General features: G+C 47.1%; 1 protein-coding gene across 7 annotated transcripts in view; it reads left to right on the top strand.

Annotated features, from left to right (window-relative positions):
* Positions 1-11,150, top strand: part of LOC115200246 (dnaJ homolog subfamily B member 5) — a 34,193-nt gene extending 23,043 nt beyond the window's left edge. For all 7 annotated transcript variants that reach the window (XM_029763147.1, XM_029763145.1, XM_029763151.1 and 4 more), the window contains one exon: positions 9,152-11,150. In XM_029763147.1, coding sequence (XP_029619007.1) covers positions 9,152-9,385 — 234 coding nt within the window. In that variant the 3' untranslated portion in view covers positions 9,386-11,150. The remainder of the gene's footprint in view (positions 1-9,151) is intronic.
* The last annotated feature ends 12,479 nt before the right edge of the window (positions 11,151-23,629 follow it).

The following is a 23,629-nucleotide window of genomic DNA, read 5'->3' as shown; positions in this document are numbered from 1 at the left end:
AACGTTGACTGTGAACAGACACACACACATGCACTCCACCAGGCCCTCGGTGTCCGCTCTGGAGTGTGAAGTCACGTGCTCTGCTGGTCGGGTATCCGCGTAGCAACCTAGTGATGCCAAAAGCCCTGGTCTGCCCTAGAAAGCCTTTGTAAATGATGATAGCCAGAATGGCCCCCCAAATTTTTGGGGATGCCTGTTTTGGGCTCTAAAATATGTTTTTATTATGATCAAGTTTGATACCCACATTTAATTATTTTAAAGTTTGTTACAAATTGAGAATTAATTAAATAGTGATCCATTCTGACTACTACATTTGTCGTCACACAGGACCATGTGCTGATACCAACTAGGGCTGGCAGGCTACGAGGAGGCTCTCTTAGGATGAAAATGACTACATCAACCATGATCCTTTGGCCACTTTCACCATGATCCCTAGTGATTTTTTTTGGTGCCATTCAGCCCCATTCAGCAATATGGCGCCCTTCAAATTCAAATACTTCCGGTTTTATGCGCCATCGGGAGTTTTCCATAGGAATACATGGATGACATCAGCGCTATCACTATCTACTGGTTTTTCCATTTATGTTTTGGTTTTACTTTAGCACGTATAACTCGTTAGCATGTAGGGCGCACCGATTGGTGTCACCTCTTTAGTCAGTATGTGTTACACCTGTGCTGGTTGCCATCTCGTTAGTGGGAAGGTGTTTCACTGGTGCTGGCCCAGTGCTCCAGTTGTCTTGATAGAGGCGGAGGGTTAACACCATAAATTGGCGCTCCCTATTTTGATTTCTAAACAAACCATCCTTTCCCTGATTTTGTTTTGCTTCCTGGCTTTAAGTTTGGTGTGGGTGTTTCTTTTGTTTGCCTTTTAGTAGGCGCTCATGGTGGGTGTCTTTTAGGACCCAGTTGTTGTTGCTATGCAACTTTCAGTGGACACCCCCATGAGTGACTTTTAGAACCTCTTCTAAAACCCCACCTGCTAAGCTGCTAGCCATCAAGCTAACGAAGTTAGTCTCAGATGAGTTTTGCAATGGAGCCCTCTGTGTTGAGAAGTAAATGAATGGTTACAGCGCTGTGGGGGCTGTATCTACTACGCTTTGTTTTGGGACAAACTGGATCACTCAGTTCCAATGTAACAATTGTTTGCTTGCCGAGGATTATAGGCTTGAAATGGCTTCCTTGATCATGCAGGTTGCCAGCCTATGTAAGAAACTGGCGAAAACGCAGTGGAATGTTTACCTTTTCTACGCCGGTGGCTGGACGCGCTTGTTGGATGCATCTCCGTCTTGTCGTTTGTCGTTATCCGACTGGCCGATGTTGCCCAGAGTTTGTTCGCCAGCGGAGCCATTTCTTGCCTCTCCTCCCCCATCTAATAGCAGAGTCGAAGGAGCACAGCAAGAGGTGCATGGCAATCAACGATGGATGGTCGCATGACACGTGCAGTGGAAGCCGAAGACAGCAGTCTTCCGCAAAGCAGGCTACACTCCCAACGAGAGGCCCGGAGTGGATACAAACAACAAATAGTTTTGCCGCCCTGGACATCAGCAACTTTCCATCCCTGCTCTGGATCGAGCGGTGCTTCTCCATCTGTCGGAGGCGAGCACTGGGAGCTACGAGCTCAAGTTATCCTGCCTCTCGTCCATCCTTAAAGGGTTCTCCGACTCCTGTGAAGTGTGGGAGTGGGCTGATTTCCTTGTCCTTCTTACCAGCTGTGATTTTGGGCAGCTCAATGGTAAGAATTGTAACCAGCGCCGGTTAACTTCCGGCGCCGACAGAGATGACCGCCTCGCTTCGCGTTCCTAGGAAACTATGCAGTATTTTGTTTTTTTATGTGTTATTTCTTACAATGTTACCCCAGGAAATCTTAGGTTTTATTACATACAGTCGGGAGGAACTATTGAATATAAGAGCAATGTCAACTCACCAACATTACGACCAAGAATATGACTTTCCCGAAGCGGATCCTCTGTTTTGCCCACCACCCAAGACAATGGATCGGATCCCAGCTGGCGACCCAAAACAACGGCGCCGTAGAAGGGGCAGACGGAGCGGTCTTCTGGTCAGGCTCCGTAGACGGGCACATCGTGCACCGCTCCCGAGCATACTACTCGCCAATGTCCAGTCTTTTGACAAGGTAGACGAAATCCGAGCAAGAGTAGCCTTCCAGAGAGACAGAGACTAACGTTCTTTGTTTCACGGAAACATGGCTCACTCGAGACATGCTATCGGAGTCGGTACAGCCACCTGGTTTCTTCACGCATCGCGCCGACAGAAACAAGCATCTCTCTGGTAAGAAGAAGGGCGGGGGTGTATGCCTTACAATTAACGAGACGTGGTGTGATCATAACAGCATACAGGAACTCAAGTCCTTTTGTTCACCTGACTTAGAATTCCTCACAATCAAATGCCGCCCGTTTTATCGACCAAGAGAATTCTCTTCGATCATAATCACAGTCATGTATATTCCCCCCAAGCAGAAACATCGACGGCCCTGAAAGAACTTCATTCGACTCTATGTAAACTGGAAACCACATATCCTGAGGCTGCATTTATTGTAGCTGGGGATTTTAACAAGGCTAATCTGAAAACAAGGCTCCCTAAATTCTATCAGCATATCGATTGCACAACACGGGCTGGCAAAACCCTGGATCATTGTTATTCTAACTTCCGCGACGCATATAAGGCCCTCCCCCACCCTCATTTCAGAAAAGCTGACCACGACTCCATTTTGTTGCTCCCAGCCTATAGACAGAGACTAAAACAGGTAGCACCCACGCTCAGGTCTGTTCAACGCTGGTCCGACCAATCGGATTCCACGCTTCAAGATTGCTTCGATCACGTGGACTGGGATATGTTCCGCATAACGTCGAACAACAACATTGATGAATACGCTGATTCGGTGAGCGAGTTTATTAGCAAGTGCATCGGTGATGTTGTACCCATAGCGTCTATTAAAACATTCCCCAACCAGAAACCGTGGATTGATGGCAGCATTCGCGCAAAACTGAAAGCGCGAACCACTGCTTTTAATCAGGGCAAGGTGACCGGAAACATGACCGAATACAAACAGTGTAGCTATTCCCTCCGCAAGGCAATCAAACAAGCTAAGCGTCAGTATAGAGAGAAAGTGGAGTCGCAATTCAACGGCTCAGTCATGAAAGGTAGGTGGCAGGGTCTACAGTCAATCACGGACTACAAAAGAAAAACCAGCCCCGGATCACGATGCCTTGCTCCCAGACAGACTAAACAACTTCTTTGCTCGCTTTGAGGACAATACAGTGCCACTGACACGGCCCGCTACCAAAACCTGCGGGCTCTCCTTCACTGCAGCCAACGTGAGTAAAACATTTAAACGTGTTAACCCTCGCAAGGCTGCAGGCCCAGACGGCATCCCCGGCCACGTCCTCAGAGAATGCGCAGACCAGCTGGCTGGTGTGTTTACGGACATATTCAATCAATCCTTTTCCCAGTCTGCTGTTCCCACATGCTTCAAGAGGGCCACCATTGTTCCTGTTCCAAAGAAAGCTAAGGTAACTGAGCTAAATGACTACCGCCCTGTAGCACTCACTTCCGTCATCATGAAGTGCTTTGAGAGACTAGTCAAGGACCATATCACCTCCACCCTACCTGACACCCTAGACCCACTCCAATTTGCTTACCGCCCCAATAGGTCCACTGACGATGCAATCGCCATCACACTGCCCTAACCCATCTAGACAAGAGGAATACCTATGTAAGAATGCTGTTCATCGATTACAGCTCAGCATTTAACACCATAGTACCCTCCAAACTCGTCATTAAGCTCGAGACCCTGGGTCTCGACCCCGCCCTGTGCAACTGGGTCCTGGACTTCCTGACGGGCTGCCCCCAGGTGGTGAGGGTAGGTAACAACATCTCCACCCTGCTGATCCTCAACACTGGGTCCCTACAAGGGTGCGTTCTCAGCCCTCTCCTGTACTCCCTGTTCACCCATGACTGCGTGGCCATGCACGCCTCCAACTCAATCATCAAGTTTGCAGACGACACGACAGTGGTAGGCTTGATTACCAACAACGACGAGACGGCCTACAGGGAGGAGGTGAGGGCCCTCGGAGTGTGTTGTCAGGAAAATAACCTCACACTCAATGTCAACAAAACGAAGGAGATGATCGTGGACTTCAGGAAACAGCAGAGGGAGCAGCCCCGTATCTACATTGACGGGACAGTAGTGGAGAAGGTGGAAAGTTTTAAGTTCCTCGGCGTATACATCACGGACAAACTGAAATGGTCCACCCACACAGACAGCGTTGTGAAGAAGGCGCAGCAGCTTCTCTTCGACCTCATGAGGCTGAAAATATTTGACTTGTCACCAAAAACACTCACAAACTTTTACAGATGCACAATCGAGAGCATCCTGTCGGGTTGTATCACCGCCTGGTACGGCAGCTGCTCCGCCCATAACCGTAAAGCTCTCCAGAGGGTAGTGAGGTCTGCACAACGCATCACCGGGTGCAAACTACCTGCCCTCCAGGACACCTACACCACCCGATGTCACAGGAAGGCCAAAAAGATCATCAAGGACAACAACCACCCGAGCCACTGCCTGTTCACCCCGCTATCATCCAGAAGGCAAGGTCAGTACAGGTGCATCAAAGCGGAGACCGAGAGACTGAAAAACAGTTTCTATCTCAAGGCCATCAGACTGTTAAACAGCCATCACTAACATTAAGTGGCTGCTGCCAACATACTGACTCAACTCTAGACACTTACATTTATTACATCAATTTTTCCATTATTAATCACTAGCCACTTTAAACAATGCAACTTTATATAATGTTTACATACCCTAGATTACTCATCTCATATGTATATACTGTACGCTATACCATCTACTGCATGTTGCCATCTTGATGTAATTAAATGTATCACTAGCCACTTTAAACAATGCCACTTTATATAATGTTTTCATACCCTACATTACTTATCTCATATGTATATACTGCACTCTATACCATCTACTGCATCTTGCCTATGCCGTTCGGCCATCACTCATTCATATATTTTTATGTACATATTCGTATTCATTCCTTTACACTTGTGTGTACAAGGTAGTTGTTGTGAAATTGTTGGGTTAGATTACTTGTTAGGTATTACTGCATGGTCGGAACTACACTGCTCAAAAAAATAAAGGGAACACTTAAACAACACAATGTTACTCCAAGTCAATCACACTTCTGTGAAATCAAACTGTCCACTTAGGAAGCAACACTGATTGACAATAAATTTCACATGCTGTTGTGCAAATGGAATAGACAACAGGTGGAAATGATAGGCAATTAGCAAGACACCCCCAATAAAGGAGTGGTTCTGCAGGTGGGGACCACAGACCACTTCTCCGTTCCTATGCCTCCTGGCTGATGTTTTGGTCACTTTTGAATGCTGGCGGTGCTTTCACTCTAGTGGTAGCATGAGACGGAGTCTACAACCCACACAAGTGGCTCAGGTAGTGCAGCTCATCCAGGATAGCACATCAATGCGAGCTGTGGCAAGAAGGTTTGCTGTGTCTGTCAGCGTAGTGTCCAGAGCATGGAGGCGCTACCAGGAGACAGGCCAGTACATCAGGAGACGTGGAGGAGGCCGTAGGAGGGCAACAACCCAGCAGCAGGACCGCTACCTCCGCCTTTGTGCAAGGAGGAGCAGGAGAAGCACTGCCAGATCCCTGCAAAATGACCTCCAGCAGGCCACAAATGTGCATGTGTCTGCTCAAACGGTCAGAAACAGACTCCATGAGGGTGGTATGAGGGCCCGACGTCCACAGGTGGGGGTTGTGCTTACAGCCCAACACCGTGCAGGACGTTTGGCATTTGCCAGAGAACACCAAGATTGGCAAATTCGCCGCTGGCGCCCTGTGCTCTTCACAGATGAAAGCAGGTTCACACTGAGCACATGTGACAGAGTCTGGAGACGCCGTGGAGAACGTTCTGCTGCCTGCAACATCCTCCAGCATGACCGGTTTGGCGGTGGGTCAGTCATGGTGTGGGGTGGCATTTCTTTGGGGGGCCTCACAGCCCTCCATGTGCTCGCCAGAGGTAGCCTGACTGCCATTAGGTAACGAGATGAGATCCTCAGACCCCTTGTGAGAACATGCTGGTGCGGTTGGCCCTGGGTTCCTCCTAATGCAAGACAATGCTAGACCTCATGTGGCTGGAGTGTGTCAGCAGTTCCTGCAAGAGGAAGGCATTGATGCTATGGACTGGCCCGCCCGTTCCCCAGACCTGAATCCAATTGAGCACATCTGGGACATCATGTCTCGCTCCATCCACCAACGCCACGTTGCACCACAGACTGTCCCGGAGTTGGCGGATGCTTTAGTCCAGGTCTGGGAGGAGATCCCTCAGGAGACCATCCGCCACCTCATCAGGAGCATGCCCAGGCGTTGTAGGGAGGTCATACAGGCACGTGGAGGCCACACACACTACTGAGCCTCATTTTGACTTGTTTTAAGGACATTACATCAAAGTTGGATCAGCCTGTAATGTGGTTTTCCACTTTAATTTTGAGTGTGACTCCAAATCCAGACCTCCATGGGTTGATAAATTGGATTTCCATTGATTATTTTTGTGTGATTTTGTTGTCAGCACATTCAACTATGTAAAGAAAAAAGTATTTAATAAGATTATTTATTTCATTCAGATCTAGGATGTGTTGTTTAAGTGTTCCCTTTATTTTTTTGAGCAGTATAGAAGCACAAGCATTTCGCTACACTCGCATTAACATCTGCTAACCATGTGTAAGTGACAAATAACATTTGATTTGTTTTTGCACCAGAAACTATGTCCTATGCCAGAGCTTAAGTAAATGACATTACTAAGCTGCTTCTAAGTGTACTACGCCAGGACATGGAAATATCCATTCTATCGTAGTCCATGTAGGTGTTAATGACACTATGAAGGGCAGCTCTGAACAGTTGAAACTGGATTTTAAAGAGCCGATTGACTCTCTGCTAGACACTAATAAATGGCCCTGTGCCCTCTGAATCGTGGCATTGGACGCTTTAGCAGGATTCTTTCTCTTCACAACTGGCTACATGATTATTGCAGATCAATGGGTGTAACTTTTGTTGACAAATTTGATACCTTTTGGAAACAAAACACGTTATATATAAGGAGGATGGGATCCACCCAAATCATTTGGGTTCCGGGATCCTTTCACAGCATTATAAGGCTGCATTGAGACAATTACTTAGAAGGCTCAGTTAAACCCTACCATTGTGTCGCTGAGTTGTCATAATGCTTCAGCAAATGTACATTATACCAGGGGCTTTGGTAGGCAATGTAAGTAACCTAATTTATGTCCCTCCAACTGCTCTGAATACAGCTGTTGTATGCAGTAATCATGTGGCTACAGTATGAACCAGATTTTAAAAGTCAAAGTATTTGGTTTTAAATATATTTAAGTATCAAAAGTAAAAGTATGAATCATGTAAAATTCCTTATATTAAGCAAACCAGATGGCACTATTTTCTTGTTTTAAGTGTATGGATAGCCAGGGGCACACTCCAACACTGACATCATTTACAAACAAAAGCATTTGTGTTTAGTGAGTCCGCCAGATCAGCGGAATTAGGGATGACCAGGGATGTTCTCTTGATAAGTGTGTGAATTTGACCATTTTCTGTCCTGCTAAGCGTTTTAAAATGTAACGAGTACTTTTGGGTGTCAGAGAAAATGTATGGAGTAAAAAGTACATTATTTTATTTTGGAATGTAGTGAAGTAAAAGTTGTCAAAAATATGAATAGTAAAATAAATTACAGATACCCCAAAAAACTACTTAAGTAGTACTTTCAAGTATTTTTACTTAAGTACTTTACACCACTGCTTCTCCATATGACTGTTCTATGACTGTTCTGGATCTTTGTTACAGGAGCCAGTGGCCTTGTCCTGTAACTGCAGGGGTTCAAGCCCTGCTCTCTCTACGGCTGTTCTCTCTAAATCAGGACAGTTTGACATTCGGTGTCAGTGTGGAGAACAGGAAGGAAACACACACGCGACACCCCATCCACACTTAGCAGGCTGTCGCTAACTCTAGCTGCAGAGCTTTAAGAGGAACTTGACTTCTGATATTACAGAGAGATATGCTCTATGCATTGGCTTAGACAACATATGCATGTGATAACGCTTAGTGATAACAGTTTTTGGATGCCTTATACTGGGGGGGGGGGGGGTTGAGGTCGTGGGGGATGGTAAACACCGAAAGGGGCAGCTGTGAAATGGGACTGTTGACACCTGATTGGGCAACTTGTAAGTACTTAACTGGAACATGCAATGAAATAGTATCATGTTATTGAATTGGGACTGGAAAATTGTAGGTCTACTGCACTTAATCAGAGTTTGCACTTATTAGGAGTGGACTATATTATTCTGGTGCTCCCTTGTCTGAGCTGAGGCTTATATAATTAAACTGGCCTTGGGTTAGCTGTCTGTGTGCCTCCAGCATCATGGCAACCTGTCTAGGTTAGGGTTGGAGTTAGTATGGTGTGCTGCCTGCTCTGGGTAGAAGTTGCAGATCTATGATCAGTTTAATGTTACTCTTACTCAATTTTAAGCTTGACAATTAGGGTGCAAAACTGACATCCTACTACTTTGGGTGCTCAGGTTTCATTCCTCAAACCCATTTTATTTCTGACTGCTCTCCCTGCATTCAATAGGCACTGTGATAAGGAGACGAGACTGTGTCCCAGCCCCTCTGACAAACCGTCCAACTATTTACGAGCTCAGCTGATTCCTGTCTTACTTCATTAGCTCTCAAAATGAGACCACTCTCTAAAATTAGCCCCCTGTGCACTCTATAACCCACCAACCCTATACAGGAACCACACACCTGGAAAGACTGGGAAAGTTGTTTTAGTGTCAGAGAGGGAGTGATCCATTGTAGCTGATGTCATTCTGTTCCACAACTCACCTATCCTTAATCACTGAATTAACTAACAACCGATTACTTTGTTGTTTTTCATATCATCAGGTGTGAATAGAACATATGTACAACACCTTGATTTCCCAGAGGAACCGATTGAAGAACACTGTTGTAACGAACCAGTCATATAGTAAACATAGTGAACATGTTTGAGTCATATGATACAACAGTAAACCCTCTCATATTCCCCTCCCACAGGCGCTGTGTGGCTGTACGGTGAACATTCCCACCCTGGATAACCGCGTCATCCCGCTACCCTGCCATGACGTCATAAAGCCGGGGACGGTTAAGAGGCTGAGGGGGGAGGGCCTGCCCCTCCCTAAGAGCCCCACCCAGCGCGGCGACCTCATAGTGGGGTTCACGGTTCACTTCCCAGACAGGATCCCTCCCCAGTCAAGAGAGATCATCAGACAACACCTGCCCCAGTCTTAGGACAACACCCCCTCGCCCACGGACAATTATATTTTTAAGGGAAAGTTGTATTTTTGTCTAGAAATGACGGAAGTGCCAAGAGGAGCTGCAGTTTAAGGTTGTTTTTGTTAATTTTTTAATCTTTCTGCCCAAGCGCACACGGCGGAGTGATACGGAGGAATGGCTCAGCGCAGCTTTGGCTTTTACCAGAACTTTTCTTAATGCTCTTTTTTTCCTACAGACTTATCAAGGGTTTTATACATCCCCCTGCCTTTCCTCCTCTTCTTTTGGATGGGATGAGAGGAACACTTTATTTGAAAAAGAATAGCTTGTCCAGGATTTTCCAGAGGAAAGTTGAAAGTGGATTATTTTGTTTATCTACACCCAACCAGCAGCTTCAGTCTGTGCTCCCCTATTTTACCCCAATAAGCTGTTTCAAATGTTTAATAAAGCATAATGTGTGAACTGTATAGGTTATCTGCTGGACAAGGCCACTGCTACGACAGCAGCCACTATCCCCACCTCCTCCCAGTGCCTAACCATTAACATAGTTTGGTAAGCATGTCTTCAGATTTGGATTTGCTTGTTATAATCAGCACTCAGTGCAAATGAGCATGTAATTGTTGACGGTTTGGTTTTAACATGGTGTACAGTTTGTTGTATTTGTGACTGGCTGAGACCCCCAGCAGCCCAGCTGTGTGTAATCCACTATGGGTCATCATATTAGTACCTCAGGAGGTTCATCCAGGCATCTCGTCTATAGGTGCTTTGCTCCCTGTGGTGTCTGTGTCTGAGGGAATGACTGAGTCTTTAATAACTGCCTTTAAGCTCTCCACGACTCACTGAGGGACTGGTAAGTGCCTTAACCTGAAGACACACATGACTCCCCCATTCCTACAGAAACCCCATGGACCTGTCAAGTACCAGGGATGCACCAGGATTCATACTCAATGTGAATAACTATTGTAATGGCTGATAGTGTCCACAGGATGAACACAGAGAATATAGTCATTTCTATGAACCTTTATAATAGGTTTTGTAAAACACTTTCAATGTAAACCTGCCCAGAGAGTCATGACTGTTCTGCTGTGGATGTTGTCTGTGGGTAGTATACTGGGAGTGACACTGTATGCAGTGCTTAATAAAGTCATGGAGTGAAATAGATTCTGGTACTTGTTTTGGGTGCCAGTACTGTTTATATTTAGGAGCAGAAACACTGCAATATTTTAAAGTTGATATTCTATAGGTGCTGCTACTCAAGCAGTAAAAAAATGAGGTACTGGTACTCAGTACCAGTGTGTTCCAGCGCAAGTCAAGCACTGGCTGTTTGGGTGCTGCAGTGATCATCTGAACTACGCTGATGGACCTGTCAGTCTGGCACTGGTAACATGATACATCTATTCAGGACTATCAAATGGAGACCCTTTTCTTGGTCCACTTTTTGCCAGCTGTGATATGTGTTCAGTTGAAAGAATGTGGACATTGAAGGAATCTGTCAGGACTGGTTGATACTGTAGTGGTTGTTCCCTGTCTATAGGTAATGCCAAGAGATACAGAACAGACACAGATTGGCAAACATCTGAGGAATTCCATCTTGATCTAATAATGCCTGTCAATCAGAGAAGCTGCAGGGTCTCTGGATGGGGGTGGGGCTAAAGTAGGAAGTGAGCATTGGCATGGTGCTGTGTGAGAATGTGGTTTTTCCACAACTTCTGTACTTTTGACAAAGTTTCTCGTGTAAATTTTATTTTACAATGACAACCAATAAACCAAATACTGAGCAGTGTATGGCCCTGTGTGTCTATGTGAAGTTATTTGTAGCCTAACCCCACTCTTCTGCTTTCACCTATCCATCTCTCCTGGCTCTGTGCTTACTTCAAGGACTGGATGACATAATGCTTTATTTGTCCAATGATCTCACAGATTAGATATACATACATCGGAACACCGGATCAGTTGGAGTGGAACAATATCAAGGATTAGTAGCAAATACATTTTCACGCTAATATCGAATTCTGGATAATTTAGTATGGTGTATATACAGTTGAAGTTGGAAGTTTACATTCACTTAGGTTGGAGTCATTAAAACTCGTTTTCAACCACTCCACAAATTTCTTGTTAACAAACTATAGTTTTGGCAAGTGGGTTAGGACATCTACTTTGTGCATGACAAGTAATTTTTACAATAATTGTTTACAGATTATTTCACTTATAATTCACTATCACAATTCCAGTGGGTCAGAAGTTTACATACACTAAGTTGACTGGGCCTTTAAACAGCTTGGAAAATTCCAGAAAATGATTTCATGGCTTTAGAAGCTTCCGAAAGGCTAATTTACATAATTTGAGTCAATTGGAGGTGTACCTGTGGATGTATTTCAAGGCCTACCTTCAAACTCACTGCCTCTTTGCTGGACATCATGGGAAAATCAAAAGAAATCAGCCAAGACCTCAGAAAAAATATTGTAGACCTCCACAAGTCTGTTTCATCCTTGGGAGCAATTTCCAAATGCCTGAAGGTACCACGTTCATCTGTACAAACGATAGTACGCAAGTATAAACACCATGGGACCAGGCAGCCGTCATACCGCCCAGGAAGGAGATGCATTCTGTCTCCTAGAGATGAACGTACTTTGGCGCGAAAAGTGCAAATCAAAGCAAAGGACCTTGTGAAGATGCTGGAGGAAACGGGTACAAAAGTATTTAGATCCACAGTAAAACGAGTCCTATATCGACATAACCTGAAAGGCCGCTCATCAAGGAAGAAGCCACTGCAAATGGGTCTTCCAAATGGACAATGACCCCAAGCATACTTCCAAAGTTGTGGCAAAATGGCTTAAGGACAACAAAGTCAAGGTATTGGAGTGGCCATCAAAGCCCTGACCTCAATCCTATAGAAAATTTGTGGGCAGAACTGAAAAAGCATGTGAGAGCAAGGAGGCCTACAAACCTGACTCAGTTACACCAGCTCTGTCAGGAGGAATGGGCCAAAATTCACCCAACTTATTGTGGGAAGCTTGTGGAAGGCTAACCAAAACGTTTGACTCAAGTTAAACAATTTAAAGGCAATGCTACCAAATACTAAATGAGTGTATGTAAACTTCTGACCCACTGGGAATGTGATGAAAGAAATAAAAGCTGAAATAAATCACTCTCTACTATTATTCTGACATTTCACATTCATAAAATAAAGTGGTGATCCTAACTGACCTAAGACAGGGAATTTTTACTAGGATTAAATGTCAGGAATTGTGAAAAACTGAGTTGAAATGTATTTGGCTAAGGTGTGTGTGTATGTAAACTTCCGACTTCAACTGTACGTTGATTCTTACGAAGGGAACAGGAACTGCAGTACAGATGATTCTTCTGTAATCAAATATTCAAATATAGAGACTAGGCCTAGTAATTCCAGTCAGGAGTTGTGTAGAAATTAAACAAGTAGATCTGTGTCTAGATGCGAGGTCAGTAGATCTGTGTATTGTATTTATTATGGATCCCCATTAGCTGTTGCCAAAGCAGCTACTCTGGGGTCCAGCAAAATTAAGGCAATTTATACAATTTTAAAACATTACAATACATTCACAACACACTGTGTGCCCTCAGGCCCCTACTCCACCACTACAACATCTCTACATTACTAAATCCATGTGTATGTATAGTGCGTATGTTATCGTATGTGTGTGTGTGTATGCATGTGTCTGTGCCAATGTTTGTGTTGCTTCACAGTCCCCGCTGTTCCATTAGGTGTCTTTTTAATCAGTTTTTTAAATCTAATTTTACTGCTTGCGTCAGTTACTTGATGTGGAATAGAGTTCCATGTAGTCATGGCTCTATGTAGTACTGTGTGCCTCCCATAGTCTGTTCTGGACTTGGGGACTGTGAAGAGACCTCTTGTGGTATGTCTTGTGGGGTATGCATGGGTGTCGGAGCTGTGTACCAGTAGTTTAGACAGACACCATGGCGCATTCAACATGTCAATACCTCTCATAAATAATGTTGAGATGTGGGGTCAGTTGATCTGTCTCCAGATGTGGGGTCGGTAGACCTGTGTCCAGATGTGGGGTCAGCTGATCTGTCTCCAGATGTGGGGTCGGTAGACCTGTCTCCAGATGTGGGGTCGGTTGATCTGTCTCCAGATGTGGGGTCAGTTGATCTGTCTCCAGATGTGGGGTCAGTTGATCTGTCTCCAGATGTGGGGTCAGTAGATCTGTCTCTAGATGTGGGGTCAGTAGATCTGGCTCTAGATGTGGGGTCAGTTGATCTGTCTCCAGATGTGGGGTCAGTAGATCTGTCTCTAGATGTGGGGTCAGTTGATCTGTCTCATTGTGGGGTCAGTAGATGTGTCTCAAGATGTGGGGTCAGTTGATCTGTCTCTAGATGTGGGGTCAGTTGATCTGTCTCTAGATGTGGGGTCAGTTGATCTGTGTCTAGATGTGCGGTCAGTAGATCTGTCTCCAGATGTGGGGTCAGTAGATCTGTCTCCAGATGTGGGGTCAGTTGATCTGTCTCCAGATGTGGGGTCAGTAGATCTGTCTCTAGTTGTGGGGTCAGTAGATCTGTCTCTAGAAGTGGGTTCAGTAGATCTGTCTCTAGATGTGGGGTCGGTAGATGTGTCTCTAGATGTGGGGTCGGTAGATCTGTCTCTAGATGTGGGGTCGGTAGACCTGTCTCATTGTGGGGTCAGTTGATCTGTCTCCTTGTGGGGTCAGTTGATCTGTCTCTAGATGTGGGGTCAGTTGATCTGTCTCTAGATGTGGGGTCAGTAGATCTGTCTCTAGATGTGGGGTCAGTTGATCTGTCTCTAGATGTGGGGTCAGTTGATCTGTCTCTAGATGTGGGGTCAGTTGATCTGTCTCCAGATGTGGGGTCAGTAGATCTGTCTCTAGATGTGGGTTCAGTAGATCTGTCTCTAGATGTGGGGTCGGTAGATGTGTCTCTAGATGTGGGGTTGGTAGATCTGTCTCTAGATGTGGGGTCGGTAGACCTGTCTCCAGATGTGGGGTCGGTTGATCTGTCTCATTGTGGGGTCAGTAGATCTGTCTCATTGTGGGGTCAGTAGATCTGTCTCCAGATGTGGGGTCAGTTGATCTGTCTCCAGATGTGGGGTCAGTTGATCTGTCTCCAGATGTGGGGTCTGTTGATCTGAAGCCAGATGTGGGGTCAGTTGATCTGAAGCCAGATGTGGGGTCAGTTGATCTGTCTCCAGATGTGGGGTCGGTAGACCTGTCTCCAGATGTGGGGTCGGTTGATCTGTCTCATTGTGGGGTCAGTAGATCTGTCTCATTGTGGGGTCAGTAGATCTGTCTCCAGATGTGGGGTCAGTTGATCTGTCTCCAGATGTGGGGTCAGTTGATCTGTCTCCAGATGTGGGGTCAGTTGATCTGAAGCCAGATGTGGGGTCAGTTGATCTGAAGGCAGATGTGGGGTCAGTTGATCTGAAGCCAGATGTGGGGTCAGTTGATCTGTCTCTAGATGTGGGGTCAGTTGATCTGTCTCTAGATGTGGGGTCAGTTGATCTGTCTCTAGATGTGGGGTCAGTTGATCTGTCTCCAGATGTGGGGTCAGTAGATCTGTTTCTAGATGTGGGGTCAGTAGATCTGTCTCTAGATGTGGGGTCAGTAGATCTGTCTCTAGATGTGGGGTCAGTTGATCTGTCTCTAGATGTGGGGTCAGTTGATCTGTCTCTAGATGTGGGGTCAGTAGATCTGTCTCTAGATGTGGGGTCAGTAGATCTGTCTCTAGATGTGGGGTCAGTTGATCTGTCTCCAGATGTGGGGTCAGTAGACCTGTCTCCAGATGTGGGGTCAGTTGATCTGTCTCATTGTGGGGTCAGTTGATCTGTCTCCAGATGTGGGGTCGGTAGACCTGTCTCCAGATGTGGGGTCAGTTGATCTGTCTCATTGTGGGGTCAGTAGATCTGTCTCCAGATGTAGGGTCAGTTGATCTGTCTCCAGATGTGGGGTCAGTTGATCTGTCTCCAGATGTGGGGTCAGTTGATCTGTCTCCAGATGTGGGGTCAGTTGATCTGAAGCCAGATGTGGGGTCAGTTGATCTGAAGCCAGATGTGGGGTCAGTTGATCTGTCTCTAGATGTGGGGTCAGTAGATCTGTCTCTAGATGTGGGGTCAGTAGATCTGTCTCTAGATGTGGGGTCAGTAGATCTGTCTCTAGATGTGGGGTCAGTAGATCTGTCTCTAGATGTGGGGTCAGTTGATCTGTGTCTAGATGTGGGGTCAGTTGATCTGTGTCTAGATGTGCGGTCAGTAGATCTGTCTCCAGATGTGGGGTCAGTAGATCTGTCTCCAGATGTGGGGTCAGTTGATCTGTCTCTAGATGTGGGGTCAGTTGATCTGTCTCTAGATGTGGGGTCAGTTGATCTGTCTCATTGTGGGGTCAGTGGATCTGTCTCTAGATGTGGGGTCAGTTGATCTGTCTCTAGATGTGGGGTCAGTAGATCTGTCTCTAGATGTGGGGTCAGTTGATCTGTCTCTAGATGTGGGGTCAGTTGATCTGTCTCTAGATGTGGGGTCAGTAGATCTGTCTCTAGATGTGGGTTCAGTAGATCTGTTTCTAGATGTGGGGTCGGAAGATGTGTCTCTAGATGTGGGGTCGGTAGATCTGTCTCTAGATGTGGGGTCGGTAGATCTGTCTCTAGATGTGGGGTCGGTAGACCTGTCTCCAGATGTGGGGTCAGTTGATCTGTCTCATTGTGGGGTCAGTTGATCTGTCTCCAGATGTGGGGTCGGTAGACCTGTCTCCAGATGTGGGGTCAGTTGATCTGTCTCATTGTGGGGTCAGTAGATCTGTCTCATTGTGGGGTCAGTAGATCTGTCTCCAGATGTGGGGTCAGTTGATCTGTCTCTAGATGTGGGGTCAGTAGATCTGTCTCTAGATGTGGGGTCAGTAGATCTGTCTCTAGATGTGGGGTCAGCTGATCTGTCTCTAGATGTGGGGTCAGTTGATCTGTCTCTAGATGTGGGGTCAGTTGATCTGTCTCTAGATGTGGGGTCAGTAGATCTGTCTCTAGATGTGGGGTCAGCTGATCTGTCTCTAGATGTGGGGTCAGTTGATCTGTCTCTAGATGTGGGGTCAGTTGATCTGTTTCCAGATGTGGGGTCAGTTGATCTGTCTCTAGATGTGGGGTCAGTTGATCTGTCTCTAGATGTGGGGTCAGTAGATCTGTCTCTAGATGTGGGGTCAGTTGATCTGTCTCTAGATGTGGGGTCAGTAGATCTGTCTCTAGATGTGGGTTCAGTAGATCTGTCTCTAGATGTGGGGTCGGTAGATGTGTCTCTAGATGTGGGGTCGGTAGATCTGTCTCTAGATGTGGGGTCGGTAGACCTGTCTCCAGATGTGGGGTCAGTAGATCTGTCTCTAGATGTGGGGTCAGTTGATCTGTCTCCAGATGTGGGGTCAGTTGATCTGTCTCCAGATGTGGGGTCAGTTGATCTGTCTCTAGATGTGGGGTCGGTAGACCTGTCTCCAGATGTGGGGTCAGTTGATCTGTCTCATTGTGGGGTCAGTAGATCTGTCTCCGGATGTGGGGTCAGTTGATCTGTCTCCAGATGTGGGGTCAGTTGATCTGTCTCTAGATGTGGGGTCGGTTGATCTGTCTCTAGATGTGGGGTCAGTAGATCTGTCTCTAGATGTGGGTTCAGTAGATCTGTCTCTAGATGTGGGGTCAGTTGATCTGTCTCCAGATGTGGGGTCAGTTGATCTGTCTCTAGATGTGGGGTCAGTAGATCTGTCTTTAGATGTGGGGTCGGTTGATCTGTCTCTAGATGTGGGGTCGGTAGATCTGTCTCTAGATGTGGGGTCGGTAGATCTGTCTCTAGATGTGGGGTCGGTAGACCTGTCTCCAGATGTGGGGTCGGTTGATCTGTCTCATTGTGGGGTCAGTAGATCTGTCTCTAGATGTGGGTTCAGTAGATCTGTTTCTAGATGTGGGGTCGGAAGATGTGTCTCTAGATGTGGGGTCGGTAGATCTGTCTCTAGATGTGGGGTCGGTAGATCTGTCTCTAGATGTGGGGTCGGTAGACCTGTCTCCAGATGTGGGGTCAGTTGATCTGTCTCATTGTGGGGTCAGTTGATCTGTCTCCAGATGTGGGGTCGGTAGACCTGTCTCCAGATGTGGGGTCAGTTGATCTGTCTCATTGTGGGGTCAGTAGATCTGTCTCATTGTGGGGTCAGTAGATCTGTCTCCAGATGTGGGGTCAGTTGATCTGTCTATAGATGTGGGGTCAGTAGATCTGTCTCTAGATGTGGGGTCAGTAGATCTGTCTCTAGATGTGGGGTCAGTTGATCTGTCTCTAGATGTGGGGTCAGTTGATCTGTCTCTAGATGTGGGGTCAGTAGATCTGTCTCTAGATGTGGGGTCAGCTGATCTGTCTCTAGATGTGGGGTCAGTTGATCTGTCTCTAGATGTGGGGTCAGTTGATCTGTTTCCAGATGTGGGGTCAGTTGATCTGTCTCTAGATGTGGGGTCAGTTGATCTGTCTCTAGATGTGGGGTCAGTAGATCTGTCTCTAGATGTGGGGTCAGTTGATCTGTCTCTAGATGTGGGGTCAGTAGATCTGTCTCTAGATGTGGGTTCAGTAGATCTGTCTCTAGATGTGGGGTCGGTAGATGTGTCTCTAGATGTGGGGTCGGTAGATCTGTCTCTAGATGTGGGGTCGGTAGACCTGTCTCCAGATGTGGGGTCAGTAGATCTGTCTCTAGATGTGGGGTCAGTTGATCTGTCTCCAGATGTGGGGTCAGTTGATCTGTCTCCAGTTGTGGGGTCAGTTGATCTGTCTCTAGATGTGGGGTCGGTAGACCTGTCTCCAGATGTGGGGTCAGTTGATCTGTCTCATTGTGGGGTCAGTAGATCTGTCTCCGGATGTGGGGTCAGTTGATCTGTCTCCAGATGTGGGGTCAGTTGATCTGTCTCTAGATGTGGGGTCGGTTGATCTGTCTCTAGATGTGGGGTCAGTAGATCTGTCTCTAGATGTGGGTTCAGTAGATCTGTCTCTAGATGTGGGGTCAGTTGATCTGTCTCCAGATGTGGGGTCAGTTGATCTGTCTCTAGATGTGGGGTCAGTAGATCTGTCTTTAGATGTTGGGTCAGTTGATCTGTCTCTAGATGTGGGGTCGGTTGATCTGTCTCTAGATGTGGGGTCGGTAGATCTGTCTCTAGATGTGGGGTCGGTAGATCTGTCTCTAGATGTGGGGTCGGTAGACCTGTCTCCAGATGTGGGGTCGGTTGATCTGTCTCATTGTGGGGTCAGTTGATCTGTCTCCAGATGTGGGGTCGGTAGACCTGTCTCCAGATGTGGGGTCAGTTGATCTGTCTCCAAATGTGGGGTCAGTTGATCTGTCTCCAGATGTGGGGTCAGTTGATCTGTCTCTAGATGTGGGGTCAGTAGATCTGTCTCTAGATGTGGGTACAGTAGATCTGTCTCTAGATGTGGGGTCGGTAGATGTGTCTCTAGATGTGGGGTCGGGAGATCTGTCTCTAGATGTGGGGTCAGTTGATCTGAAGGCAGATGTGGGGTCAGTTGATCTGTCTCCAGATGTGGGGTCAGTTGACCTGTCTCCAGATGTGGGGTCAGTTGATCTGTCTCCAGATGTGGGGTCAGTTGATCTGTCTCCAGATGTGGGGTCAGTTGATCTGTCTCCAGATGTGGGGTCAGTTGATCTGTCTCCAGATGTGGGGTCAGTTGATCTGAAGCCAGATGTGGGGTCAGTTGATCTGTCTCTAGATGTGGGGTCAGTTGATCTGTCTCTAGATGTGGGGTCAGTAGATCTGTCTCTAGATGTGGGGTCAGTTGATCTGTCTCTAGATGTGGGGTCAGTTGATCTGTCTCTATATGTGGGGTCAGTAGATCTGTCTCTAGATGTGGGGTCAGTAGATCTGTCTCTAGATGTGGGGTCAGTTGATCTGTCTCCAGATGTGGGGTCAGTAGACCTGTCTCCAGATGTGGGGTCAGTTGATCTGTCTCCAGATGTGGGGTCGGTAGACCTGTCTCCAGATGTGGGGTCGGTTGATCTGTCTCATTGTCGGGTCAGTTGATCTGTCTCTAGATGTGGGGTCAGTAGATCTGTCTCTAGATGTGGGGTCAGTAGATCTGTCTCTAGATGTGGGGTCAGTTGATCTGTCTCCAGATGTGGGGTCAGTAGACCTGTCTCCAGATGTGGGGTCAGTTGATCTGTCTCCAGATGTGGGGTCGGTAGACCTGTCTCCAGATGTGGGGTCGGTTGATCTGTCTCATTGTCGGGTCAGTAGATCTGTCTCCAGATGTAGGGTCAGTTGATCTGTCTCCAGATGTGGGGTCAGTTGATCTGTCTCTAGATGTGGGGTCAGTTGATCTGTCTCCAGATGTGGGGTCAGTTGATCTGTCTCCAGATGTGGGGTCAGTTGATCTGAAGCCAGATGTGGGGTCAGTTGATCTGAAGCCAGATGTGGGGTCAGTTGATCTGTCTCTAGATGTGGGGTCAGTAGATCTGTCTCTAGATGTGGGGTCAGTAGATCTGTCTCTAGATGTGGGGTTCAGTAGATCTGTCTCTAGATGTGGGGTCAGTAGATCTGTCTCTAGATGTGGGGTCAGTTGATCTGTGTCTAGATGTGGGGTCAGTTGATCTGTCTCTAGATGTGGGGTCAGTTGATCTGTCTCTAGATGTGGGGTCAGTTGATCTGTCTCATTGTGGGGTCAGTGGATCTGTCTCTAGATGTGGGGTCAGTTGATCTGTCTCTAGATGTGGGGTCAGTTGATCTGTCTCCAGATGTGGGGTCAGTAGATCTGTCTCTAGATGTGGGGTCAGTTGATCTGTCTCTAGATGTGGGGTCAGTTGATCTGTGTCTAGATGTGCGGTCAGTAGATCTGTTTCCAGATGTGGGGTCAGTAGATCTGTCTCCAGATGTGGGGTCAGTTGATCTGTCTCTAGATGTGGGGTCAGTTGATCTGTCTCTAGATGTGGGGTCAGTTGATCTGTCTTTAGATGTGGGGTCAGTTGATCTGTCTCTAGATGTGGGGTCAGTGGATCTGTCTCATTGTGGGGTCAGTGGATCTGTCTCTAGATGTGGGGTCAGTGGATCTGTCTCTAGATGTGGGGTCAGTGGATCTGTCTCTAGATGTGGGGTCAGTTGATCTGTCTCTAGATGTGGGGTCAGTTGATCTGTCTCTAGATGTGGGGTCAGTAGATCTGTCTCTAGATGTGGGGTCAGTTGATCTGTCTCTAGATGTGGGGTCAGTTGATCTGTCTCTAGATGTGGGGTCAGTTGATCTGTCTCTAGATGTGGGGTCAGTAGATCTGTCTCCAAATGTGGGGTCAGTTGATCTGTCTCCAGATGTGGGGTCAGTTGATCTGTCTCTAGATGTGGGGTCAGTAGATCTGTCTCTAGATGTGGGTACAGTAGATCTGTCTCTAGATGTGGGGTCGGTAGATGTGTCTCTAGATGTGGGGTCGGTAGATCTGTCTCTAGATGTGGTGTCAGTTGATCTGAAGCCAGATGTGGGGTCAGTTGATCTGTCTCCAGATGTGGGGTCAGTTGATCTGTCTCCAGATGTGGGGTCAGTTGATCTGTCTCCAGATGTGGGGTCAGTTGATCTGTCTCCAGATGTGGGGTCAGTTGATCTGTCTCCAGATGTGGGGTCAGTTGATCTGAAGCCAGATGTGGGGTCAGTTGATCTGTCTCTAGATGTGGGGTCAGTTGATCTGTCTCTAGATGTGGGGTCAGTTGATCTGTCTCCAGATGTGGGGTCAGTAGATCTGTTTCTAGATGTGGGGTCAGTAGATCTGTCTCTAGATGTGGGGTCAGTAGATCTGTCTCTAGATGTGGGGTCAGTTGATCTGTCTCTAGATGTGGGGTCAGTTGATCTGTCTCTAGATGTGGGGTCAGTTGATCTGTCTCTAGATGTGGGGTCAGTAGATCTGTCTCTAGATGTGGGGTCAGTTGATCTGTCTCCAGATGTGGGGTCAGTAGATCTGTGTCTAGATGTGCGGTCAGTAGATCTGTCTCCAGATGTGGGGTCAGTTGATCTGTCTCTAGATGTGGGGTCAGTTGATCTGTCTCTAGATGTGGGGTCAGTTGATCTGTCTCATTGTGGGGTCAGTGGATCTGTCTCTAGATGTGGGGTCAGTTGATCTGTCTCTAGATGTGGGGTCAGTTGATCTGTCTCCAGATGTGGGGTCAGTAGATCTGTCTCTAGATGTGGGGTCAGTTGATCTGTCTCTAGATGTGGGGTCAGTTGATCTGTGTCTAGATGTGGGGTCAGTTGATCTGTCTCCAGATGTGGGGTCAGTTGATCTGTCTCCAGATGTGGGGTCAGTTGATCTGAAGCCAGATGTGGGGTCAGTTGATCTGTCTCTAGATGTGGGGTCAGTTGATCTGTTTCTAGATGTGGGGTCAGTAGATCTGTCTCTAGATGTGGGGTCAGTAGATCTGTCTCTAGATGTGGGGTCAGTTGATCTGTCTCTAGATGTGGGGTCAGTAGATCTATCTCTAGATGTGGGGTCAGTAGATCTGTCTCTAGATGTGGGGTCAGTAGATCTGTCTCTAGATGTGGGGTCAGTTGATCTGTCTCCAGATGTGGGGTCAGTAGATCTGTGTCTAGATGTGCGGTCAGTAGATCTGTCTCCAGATGTGGGGTCAGTAGATCTGTCTCCAGATGTGTGGTCAGTTTATCTGTCTCTAGATGTGGGGTCAGTTGATCTGTCTCTAGATGTGGGGTCGGTTGATCTGTCTCATTGTGGGGTCAGTGGATCTGTCTCTAGATGTGGGGTCAGTTGATCTGTCTCCAGATGTGGGGTCAGTAGATCTGTCTCTAGATGTGGGGTCAGTTGATCTGTCTCTAGATGTGGGGTCAGTTGATCTGTGTCTAGATGTGCGGTCAGTAGATCTGTCTCCAGATGTGGGGTCAGTAGATCTGTCTCCAGATGTGGGGTCAGTTGATCTGTCTCTAGATGTGGGGTCAGTTGATCTGTGTCTAGATGAGGAGTCAGTTGATCTGTCTTTAGATGTGGGGTCAGTTGATCTGTCTCTAGATGTGGGGTCAGTGGATCTGTCTCATTGTGGGGTCAGTGGATCTGTCTCTAGATGTGGGGTCAGTTGATCTGTCTCTAGATGTGGGGTCAGTTGATCTGTCTCTAGATGTGGGGTCAGTAGATCTGTCTCTAGATGTGGGGTCAGTTGATCTGTCTCTAGATGTGGGGTCAGTTGATCTGTCTCTAGATGTGGGGTCAGTTGATCTGTCTCTAGATGTGGGGTCAGTAGATCTGTCTCCAAATGTGGGGTCAGTTGATCTGTCTCCAGATGTGGGGTCAGTTGATCTGTCTCTAGATGTGGGGTCAGTAGATCTGTCTCTAGATGTGGGTACAGTAGATCTGTCTCTAGATGTGGGGTCGGTAGATGTGTCTCTAGATGTGGGGTCGGTAGATCTGTCTCTAGATGTGGGGTCAGTTGATCTGAAGCCAGATGTGGGGTCAGTTGATCTGTCTCCAGATGTGGGGTCAGTTGATCTGTCTCCAGATGTGGGGTCAGTTGATCTGTCTCCAGATGTGGGGTCAGTTGATCTGTCTCCAGATGTGGGGTCAGTTGATCTGTCTCCAGATGTGGGGTCAGTTGATCTGAAGCCAGATGTGGGGTCAGTTGATCTGTCTCTAGATGTGGGGTCAGTTGATCTGTCTCTAGATGTGGGGTCAGTTGATCTGTCTCCAGATGTGGGGTCAGTAGATCTGTTTCTAGATGTGGGGTCAGTAGATCTGTCTCTAGATGTGGGGTCAGTAGATCTGTCTCTAGATGTGGGGTCAGTTGATCTGTCTCTAGATGTGGGGTCAGTTGATCTGTCTCTAGATGTGGGGTCAGTTGATCTGTCTCTAGATGTGGGGTCAGTAGATCTGTCTCTAGATGTGGGGTCAGTTGATCTGTCTCCAGATGTGGGGTCAGTAGATCTGTGTCTAGATGTGGGGTCAGTAGATCTGTCTCTAGATGTGGGGTCAGTAGATCTGTCTCTAGATGTGGGGTCAGTTGATCTGTCTCTAGATGTGGAGTCAGTAGATCTATCTCTAGATGTGGGGTCAGTAGATCTGTCTCTAGATGTGGGGTCAGTAGATCTGTCTCTAGATGTGGGGTCAGTTGATCTGTCTCCAGATGTGGGGTCAGTAGATCTGTGTCTAGATGTGCGGTCAGTAGATCTGTCTCCAGATGTGGGGTCAGTAGATCTGTCTCCAGATGTGGGGTCAGTTGATCTGTCTCTAGATGTGGGGTCAGTTGATCTGTCTCTAGATG

The sequence above is a fragment of the Salmo trutta genome, chromosome 9 (assembly GCF_901001165.1).
Source record: "Salmo trutta chromosome 9, fSalTru1.1, whole genome shotgun sequence".
Lineage (NCBI taxonomy): Eukaryota > Metazoa > Chordata > Actinopteri > Salmoniformes > Salmonidae > Salmo > Salmo trutta.
Note: the sequence above shows the minus strand (reverse complement) of the source record. Positions and strands in the feature narration are given on the sequence as shown.